Genomic DNA, 9,575 nt, shown 5'->3' with positions numbered 1-9,575 from the left:
CGTCCCCAGGCCGTGTCTCCGAGCCTGCGGCCCCCCGGGACGGAGGGTGGCTTTTCCTCGGGGACGAGCCCCCGGGGCCCTGCTGAGTCATGTCTGGGCCACGGTCCCGGTGGGGTTCTTGCCAGATCCTTTGCAAAGACCCGGGCCCACCCCTGTGGCTGTGGCTGTCCTGCAGCCCTGCGTCTGTGTCTGTGGCCGGGCAGCGGGTGTCCTGGCTGATGGATGTGTTTTGGGTCATCCCCCAGGCAAACGCAGGGGCCCACCCAGTGAGACCGTCTGTCGGTCTCGGCTCTGAAACAACAGCAGGGTGTCAATGTCAACCTCCTCCGTGTGTGAGAAGCTCATGACATCTTGAGTGCACTGCCACAAAGTGACCCGTGTGCGTCCCTTGTTTGTGAAAAGGGCTTCTTTTCTCATTGCTTCTTTCCGATCCGTTGCTGGGTGTCAAGTGTCCTCAGTGAGGTGGGGGGATAAAGGTGTGTAAAGACATCCCAGCATGCCAGAGATGGGTGGAATTCAGACCCAAGCCGTTCTCCGTGTCCCTTAACCCACCGGGGATATTGACCTGCACTAATCCATCGCAGAGTACCCAGCCCGCCCGGCTTGCTGTTTTTGTTCTAGCTTGTGGTGAAGGAATATTAAGGTCTTGTTTTGATTTGACACGCAGCCGGCGTACGGGGGCGTGGTGGGACTGGCGTCTGTGCTGTTGGCATACCTCATTTTTATTCCAGCGTGAAGCTCATGTGTGTTGAGTATCTTTGTAGACCTGTAGCTTTTCAGTGTGAAAGGACAGGCTTGGGGGCATGCTAATTTCTATTTGTCTCTTTTTTTGAGTTGGAGTCTCACTCCGTCACCCAGCCTGGAGCATAGTGGCACACTCACAGCCACCCCAGCAACAACCCACTGGGCTCCAGCGATCCTTTGCTTTAGCCTTCCAGGTGCACACTACCATGCCAGGCTAATTTTTTATTTATTGTAGAGATGAAGTCTTGCCAAATTGCCCAGGCTGGTCTCAAACCCACGAGCTCAGGCAGTCTTATCTCCTCAGCCTCCCAAAGTTCTAGGATGACAGGCTGAGTCATGGAGTCCAGCCCAGCCATCATGCCAGTTTCCTAAGACATGGTAAGATAGACTGCTTGGCCTGTTTACAGCAGTAGACTTGGAGGTTGGAGAAACCATCCTTGGGTTCATTTCGGATGCGTGAATGAATGACTTTTCAGGAATGGCATCTACACCTTCCGGTGATGCCGCCAGCCTCTCCAGGTGCAGGCTGTGAAATATTACCAGCAGCAGCTCCTGCCCAGCCCTGGGAGGAAACAAAGTGATGTTTTCTATCCTTCCCTTGTACTTTGCATGATTACTTTATTGTAAAACACCTTAAAATACAGTTTATCGTGGGTTAGTCTTTGAACACATTCGAAGGAGGTAAGTAGCTGACATCACTCTCAACAGCAGAGATGACACAGGAAGGGAAGTCGAAAGCCATGATCTCTTTAGCCTGTGACGAGTGAGCTAGATTGACGATGTCCTGGTTTGTGTTGTTTCAGAGCCCATGGGGCATCTTAACCTCTCTTAGTACCAGAAACTTAGATTTCTACATTGGGCAGTGAGTAGCACTTCAATTTAGCAGTAAGTAACGGTGACCTTACCAGAGACCAAAGAGAGCTGACGTTTGTCTCCTGACTGTACAGGTCCCTTGCGACACGTGGGCACATCTGTCTCTTCTCCGTGCAGCAGGAGGGTTGCCAAGATGCAGAGCACGTCGAATCACCTATGGCTGCTGTCCGATATCTTAGGCCAAGGAGCTACGGCAAATGTTTTCCGTGGGAGGCACAAGGTGGGTACAGAGAAAGCTCGGAAGGCTTTCGATCACTGTGTGTCCTTCCTGAGACGCACACTTGGACTAGTGAGTGTGAGTTGATCATTTTGATTTCTTCGTCTAAGGATTTTTTAAATGGCTTTTGTGGTTAGGGAGTAGATGTGTCCAGTGCACGTGTTGCCCAGCGGCAGCAAGAGCTTATGGGTCAGGGAGTAGAGGGAAATGAGGGTGCTGGAAGGCCTGGAGAGAGTAGCCGGGGCTGGGCCTTAACCTCCCAACCACTCTCCCCAGCCCAGCTCCCCTTGGTGGCCAGTACTCTCACTGCAGAGGTGTCTGTGGCCATGATCTGGGTGGGGGAAGCTACAGGGGACTCTGACATGCCTCGCTGAGAGTTCTCCGGGCACAACCTGCCATGAGGCTGGTGGGAGTAAGATGAGATTCTCAACAGGAACCAGGTTAAAAGGCCAGATTTGATGGGAGAGGAATTAAAGACCAATCCCAGAAGCACTCCAGGAACCGCAAGGATTTTGGGTCAGGTTCACTGTCGGAGGATGAAATTTAAGATAACTAAGATCATTTAAAGTGAAGAAATGGAAGATAATTGAAGTTTCTATTCTAGGAAAGAAGCTGGAAAAATGGTGGAGTGAGAAGTCCTTTTGTCATGCAATAGTCAGTCATCTCCAGCTCTGTAAATTTGTTTGGAGCTGGGTGATGTGTGGAGGCTCCTAGGTTCTAGTTTTCAGAAACAGGCTCTGAGCAGTTGGGCGGAATTCACCAGGAAGGAACCGTCCTCCTTTCCTGTGGCCTCAGAGGACCAGTTGGCTCTGTGGGTGCCTGGGAGAGGTGTGCGGGGAGGGCGCTTCCTAGGGAGAGATCAGAAGCACCCAGGACAGCTTCTAGCTTCTCTCCCCCGATTCTAGAATTATCCACAGACCTTGAGTCCTTAGTCAAGTTTGGTGTGATCCATCTTGGATATTCCTGTCCTAGAAGTTGTTTTTCTTTTGTGCCAAGAAGAGGAGGTGGGTGGTGACCCAAGATTTAGCACTGAGAACATACCTGATAGTCTGTCTTCCCAGGTCCAGTTAACAAACGTCAGTGATCACTTGCGTGCACTGGGCACTGGGTGGACCTCTGAACATCACCACCACCGATGTGCTGTTCCTGCATGCAGTTTTGAGCATAGTGGCCAGATGGCATTAAGAGGGCGCTGAGGGGGACAAGCAGTGGTGACGCGATGGTTGAGATGATCCAGGGCCTGGTAGTGTGGGTGGGGGCCATACCCTCTGGCCCTTTCCCTAGAGCTTGCTTCCTCTGGGAAGCACCTGTACAGGAGAGAGGGGGCGGTGAGGATGGGTTGGATGACCTCGGGCAGCCCACGTCCTTCCAAGGAAGCAGGTGAACTCGATCCAGGAAATCCAGATGAGGACTGGAGAGGGTGAGGATGGACATGGGAGTTGCCGGGCCTGGTCTAGGGATCAGTCTCCAACGGCCTCCCAGGATGAGCTCAGAGAAGCCACGCTTGTTCTTAGTGACGCAGTTTCACGTGGTGGGGACTGTGCCCCAATCCTGCTTCCCCTTGGCTAGTCAGAGGATGTCGTGTTGCTGCATAGAATGACTGGGCCCTCGAGTTTGCTGCCTGCTCGTCAGTATGCCGCCTGCTTTGCCTGCTTCCTTTTCAGTAAATTACCTGTCGTTGCTGATGCGCGTGTGGTGACTGGTAAAGCGGAAGGGGAGGAGCGTAGGGGAGACACCTGGGTCCGCACGTGGGGATCTGTGTGTACGTATGACCTCGGCATGTGACCTGTGGACTCACTGACGGTGAATGAGGGGAAGGTGGAGCGTGTCCACAAGTCCCAGTAACCTCACAGGCAGAATGGGTGACTCAGGCTTGGCAAACGCCAGCCCTGGTGCCCCTGGGCCATCACCGCAGTGCACCTCCTTCCACCTGCGCCTCTGTGAGGATTCTCCTGACCTTGGGCCGAGCTTGAGGCCAGTGTCTTTAGGATACTCTCTGCTGGAGATGCATGATTTGGCCTGACCGCCCGTGCTGGACAGGTGACAGACAGTGGAATGGAGCGAGGTGGAGTTCTCTTCCTCTCTGCGTGTGTCTGCAGAAGGACATTGGCTCTCCTCATCTTTCATTTTCCTCTGGAAAGAATATTTGTCCGAGTGTTTGGTGTGACCAGGGTGAGGAAGTCGTGTAGCTGGTGCCCTCATGTTGTGGCTTCTAGGGCTGTGATGAGGAAGAGGGCAGAGGTTTCAAGAAAAGGTCATGTGATTGGAGCAAGAGGAGGTGGCTCCAAGGGGGACCAGTGTGGGTGGACTGAGAGAGTCCCAAGGTCCTGGCACGCAGGCGGGTGTCGGCTGTGGGCAGGCACTTGAACCCAACTCAAGAGGGGACTTCTTCTCGCTCTGGGGAAGGTCACCCTTGGATACATGGGGACGTGTTATACTTGGAATCCGGCCTGGCACCAGGGCGGGGCCTGCTGACAACAGTGACTAGAAGGAAGTAGGGGCCCAGAAGCATCTGGGGCAAGGTTCCTGCAAGTGCCCTGAAGCTCCCCTGAAGTGCCGGCGTGTTCTCCTGCCTCCCAGCTGCCCTCCCGGCCTTGACCTTCCTCAGCTGGCCATGGCGGAGTATTTAGAGACCTCAGGAGGGGGCAGAAGTTCTTCTGATCGGCAGATTGTCTGTGAAGGCGTGTCTGCGAGGAGCTGGAGGAGTCCTCCGAGTCCCCGTAGGAAGTTGGTGTGAGCCTCACGTCCCTTCCTCCCCACCCACCAGGTTGTAGCCAGGAATATTTCTTTTTTATTTTTTTTTTTGAGTTGGAGTCTTACTCGGTGGCCCAGACTGGAGTGCAGTGGCCGCTCCCGGCCACCGCAGCCTCGCCTGCTGGGCTCTGGCAATCCTTCCGCCTCAGCCTTCCGAGTAGCTGGAATTACAGGTATACGCTACCATGCCCGGCTGATTTTTTGATTTATTGTAGAGATGAGGTCTCGCTGCCCGGGCAGGTCTCGAACCTGCGGGCTCAGGCAATCCACTCACCTCAGCCTCCCAAAGGCGCGGGATTACAGGCTGAGTCACCAAGCCCAGCTAGGAATATTTCTGAAGAGCTAATTGCATTACTTGGCTGTCCTTAGGCCAAGTTTCATAAGTGGAGTGTACTTTGGAGTGTGTCCTGTTGTGATTGTTTCTAATTTATTAGGCCGTGGAAAAGGACTTGTGAATTTCACTTTCTGTTTCTTATCCCAAAGGTGATTTTGCTTTTGATACTGTGAGAGCTATCCTCATCCAGTGTGAGTGACTGTTTTTGCCGCTAGTGCATCATAATGAAAACTTTATCCACAATATGAAGGAAAGCAGCCCTTTCCAAATACTAAAGCCGACAGGTTGAAAGAAATGTTGAGCAGTTGATGGATTCATTTTTCATCTTAAAAAAAAAAAAAGTCGGGAGCCCTTATACAAACTATGCCTGAAAGATGCATGGTGGTGTTCTGCAAGAAAGAGGAATTGCTATTGCGAGTTATAATAGAACCTTTGATCTTCTTTACAATATTATAAATAAAATGTTTCCTTCTTTTTTTCCCAGAAAACCGGTGACTTATTTGCCATCAAAGTATTTAATAACATAAGCTTCCTTCGTCCAGTGGACGTTCAGATGAGAGAATTTGAAGTGCTGAAAAAACTCAATCACAAAAATATTGTCAAACTGTTTGCAATTGAAGAGGAGGTAAGTAGTCAAGCTTCAGTTGATCCTATCTTCATGGCTGTTGTAGTTATGATTCAAAAGACATAATCTAATATTTAAAAATGAGTTTTGAAAAAACGGATTGGTCAGACACGGTGGTTCACACCTGGCATCCCAGCACTTTGGAAGGCCGAGGCAAGCAAATTGCTTGAGCCCAGGACTTTGAGACCAGCCTGGGCAACATAGTGAGACTTTGCCTCTACAAAAAATTAGCCAGGTATGATGACACTCACCTGTAGTCCCAGTTACTCGGGAGGCTGAGATGGGAGACTCACCTGAGCCCAGGAGGTCAAGGCTGCAGTGAGCAGTGGTTGTGCAGTGAGCAGTGGTTGTGACAGAGTGAGACCCCAACTCAAAAAAAAAATAAAGTGTAGAAATTTAGATTATAAAGTTCATCAATTATAAAATAATTGATTTTAAGGGGAAACAGAAAGTAAGGTCATTAGGAAAGTTAATCTAGAGATAATAGAAATGTATGCCATCCCTTTCGACTTGAGTAATCAATAATATCTTTCCTTTGAAAAACAATTTGGTTGTTTTTACTGCTTATCCTAGTGGTTTCATTTTTAGTGGCTATTTTCTAGAAAGAAATCAGAAATGTAAATTATAATTTGGTACATAAAGAGGTTCATTCATGCCCTGTTTATAACAAAGAATGGATAAATAAGTGGCATAAGCTTGAAGGTGTGATGGGTACTTACCTGGACTTGGCCACACTCAAGTTTAAGAGCGGAGCCTTCCAGACAGCCGTGTCTGCCCAGGGCTTCTGATGCCAGTGGCACAGAATCTGGCAGTCTACTCCATCGGAGAGAGAGGTCCCCACAGGACTTCCCTCTCTCCACACCAGCTGCCCACAAATTGGGGGTTCCTGTGCATGCTCAGATCTGGTAATCCTAGAATGTGGAGTGACTCTCAGAACTCAGACAAGTGCTCCACTTATGATTGTGGTTTTATCATGGCAGGATGCAGGTTAAAACCAGCCAAGGAAGAGGCTCGGGACAGTACGGAGAGGGCTGCAGACCGGAAGCCTCCTTGTCCTCAGGGCACATTGCCCTCCTGTATGGGTGGACAATGGTGCCCATAGGGTATGGACGCTCCGGGAAGCTTCAGGGTCCAGGTATTTCTCTCCTGGCTGACCATTGGTCTCCAGCGCCTCCCAGAGGTTCCAACTGACTCTTCTAGTCTCCACGTCTTCTGGAGGTCAAACCCGCCGCGGTGTGTTAGACTGCCAGGGCCAGAACCCCCAGAGGAACAGAGACGAGTTCTGCCCTTCCAGACAGGATGTGTCAGGGCCAGAGGTCCTTCTCAGTAGCCAAGGGCAGAACCAGGCTGCTCCTTGGCTGAATGGGAGCTCTTCACTACGCAGCAGTAATAGAAGAGATATTTACCAGGATTTGAATTTTAACCTAGGAAAATGCTTCTATTTAGGGTTATTTGAGAAAACTAGGATTAAAAATGTGTATGTAGCATACCCTCGATATATACCATATGATGACAGACAGCATTGCTTATCTGTAATACATGATTTGAGCTATAGAAAGAAAGGCTGAAAGGAAACACTCCAAAATAATGCTGTTACAGAGATGTTCCTACTTTCTTTTTTTTTCTTTTTTCTTTTGAGTCAGAGTCTCACTCTGTTGTCCAGGCTGGAGTGCAATGGCACACTCACAGCCATCCCAGCGTCGACCTATTGGGCTCTGGCAATGCTTCCACCTCAGCCTTCCAAGTTGTCAGAAATACAGGTGCACACTAACATGCCCAGCTAATTTTTTTTTTTTTTTTTTTTTTGAGTTGGAGTCTCACTCTGTCGCCCAGACTGGAGTGCAGTGGCCGCTCCCGGCCACCGCAGCCTCGACCTGCTGGGCTCTGGCAATGCTTCCACCTCACCCTTCCAAGTTGCCAGAAATACAGGTGCACACTAACATGCCCAGCTAATTTTTTTTTTTTTTTTTTTTTTTTTGAGTTGGAATCTCCCTCTGTCCCCCAAAATGGAGTGCAGGGGCCGCTCCCGGCCACCGCAACCTCGACCTGCTGGGCTCCGGCGATCCTTCCACCTCAGCCTTCCAAGTAGCTGGAATTACAGGCATGCGCTACCACGCCCGGCTGATTTTTTGATTTATTGTAGAGATGAGGTCTCGCTGCCCAGGCAGGTCTTGAACCCGCGAGTTCAGGCAATCCACTCACCTCAGTCTCCCAAAGGCACGGGATTACAGGCTGAGCCACCGAGCCCGGCTTTTTTTTTTTTCTTTAAATTTATTATAGAGATGAGATCTCACCATATTGCCCAGGCTGGTCTTGAACCCACAGGCTTAGGCAGTCCTCTCACCTCGACCTCCCAAAGTGCTAGGATTACAGACTTGAGCCACTGCACCTGACTGAGTACCTACTTTCAACAATCAATATGCAGCATATTCAGAATATTTTTAGAAAAAAAAATACAAACAATGGCTCATACCCGTAGTCCCAGTACTTTGGGAGACCGAGGCCAGAGGATCCCTTGAAGCCAGGAACAGATTAGTTCAAGACTTGCCTGGGCAACATAGACCTTGTCCCAACAAAAACATTAAAGACTCTCTGAGTGTGGTGGTGTATGCCTGTAGTCTTTCACCGTTCTAGCAAATTTTACCTGTAAATGAAATCAGGTCGGTGCTGGCATATCATCAAAACTTAGATTTTCATATTGATTCCCAATCAGTGATTTTTTTTTTTCCAGACAACAACAAGACATAAAGTACTTATTATGGAATTTTGTCCCTGTGGAAGTTTATACACAGTTTTAGAAGAGCCATCTAATGCCTATGGACTGCCAGAATCTGAATTTTTAATCGTCTTGCGAGATGTGGGTATGTTTGCTTGTTTATATGATTTTATCTGTTTATGAGATTGAATATCACAGAATGGGAAAATTCCTTCCTCCAAAAGCACAAATGTCAAAACACAGAGAGGCGGGACCTCATCGCCATTAGAACCCAGGTATTTCAGGGACGGCAGACGGGTAGAGAGACAGTCCATGGGAGAGAGCATGTGGCCGATTATGAATCTGACAAGGAATTTTTATCCAGACAACGATAAAAAGACAACTCGATTTAAAATGGGCCAAGGGTTTGCTTAGACATTTCTCCAAAGCAGATAAACAAGTGGCCGGCAAGTATATGAGAAGAAGCTTAGCATCATTGATTATTAGGGAAATGCTAACCAAACCACAGTGAACTACCGCTTCATACCCACCAGGATGGCCGAGATCAAAAAGACAAGTGCCGGCAGGTATTGGCAAGGGTGGGGGGAAGTGGGACCCTCGTGCTGCTGGTGGGGCTGTAGGATGGCACAGCCACTTGGGGAAGCCGTGTGGCAGTTCCTCGAAAGGTTGAATACAGAATTACTCCAGACCCAGCAATTCCGTTGCTAGTTGTGTGCCCCAACAATTTTAAATCACAACCACGCAAAAACATGTGCTCCAGCATTCTTCCTAATCACCAAATATGGGAACAGCCTAAATGTCCCTCGGGTGATGAAGGGACAGACAAGAGTGGTATAGTCATACACTGGAGTGTTACTTGTTCGTTAAAAATATGAAAGATGAGCCGGGCTTGGTGGCTCATTGTAATCCCGTACTTTGGGAGGCTGAGGTGAGTGGATTGCCTGAACCCGTGGGTTCGAGACCCGCCTGGGCAACTTGGCGACACCTCATCTCTACAATAAATCAAAAATCACCTGGGTATGGTAGTGCGCACCTGTAGTTCCAGCTACTTGGAAGGCTGAGGCAGAAGGATCGCCGGAGCCCAGCAGTTTGAGGCTGCAGTGGCCGGGAGTGGCCACTGCACTCCAGTTTGGACGACAGAGTGAGACTCCAACTCAAAAAAAAAAAAAAAAAACCAAGCAAAAACAAAAATATGAAGGATGTAATCCCGTGCTTTGGGAGGCTGAAGTGAGTGAATTGCCTGAGCCTGCGGGTTCAAGACCCGCCTAGGCAACTTGACGAGACCTCATCTCTACAATAAATAAAAATTAGC

The 9,575-nt window shown here is 49.5% G+C and overlaps 1 protein-coding gene across 1 annotated transcript in view; it reads left to right on the top strand.

Moving 5' to 3' along the window:
- The first annotated feature begins 1,750 nt into the window (after positions 1-1,750).
- TBK1 (TANK binding kinase 1) overlaps positions 1,751-9,575 on the top strand; it is a 37,044-nt gene continuing 29,219 nt past the window's right edge. The window contains exons 1-3 of the mRNA XM_008069411.2: positions 1,751-1,837; positions 5,407-5,547; positions 8,279-8,408. Of these exons, the coding sequence (XP_008067602.1) occupies positions 1,751-1,837; positions 5,407-5,547; positions 8,279-8,408 (358 nt within the window). The remainder of the gene's footprint in view (positions 1,838-5,406; positions 5,548-8,278; positions 8,409-9,575) is intronic.

The sequence above is a fragment of the Carlito syrichta genome, unplaced genomic scaffold, assembly GCF_000164805.1.
Source record: "Carlito syrichta isolate Samal-C Ts95f unplaced genomic scaffold, Tarsius_syrichta-2.0.1 Scaffold312002, whole genome shotgun sequence".
Classification (NCBI taxonomy): Eukaryota; Metazoa; Chordata; class Mammalia; order Primates; family Tarsiidae; genus Carlito; species Carlito syrichta.
The sequence above is the reverse complement of the archived record's forward strand: the minus strand, read 5'-3'. Positions and strand labels throughout refer to the sequence as shown.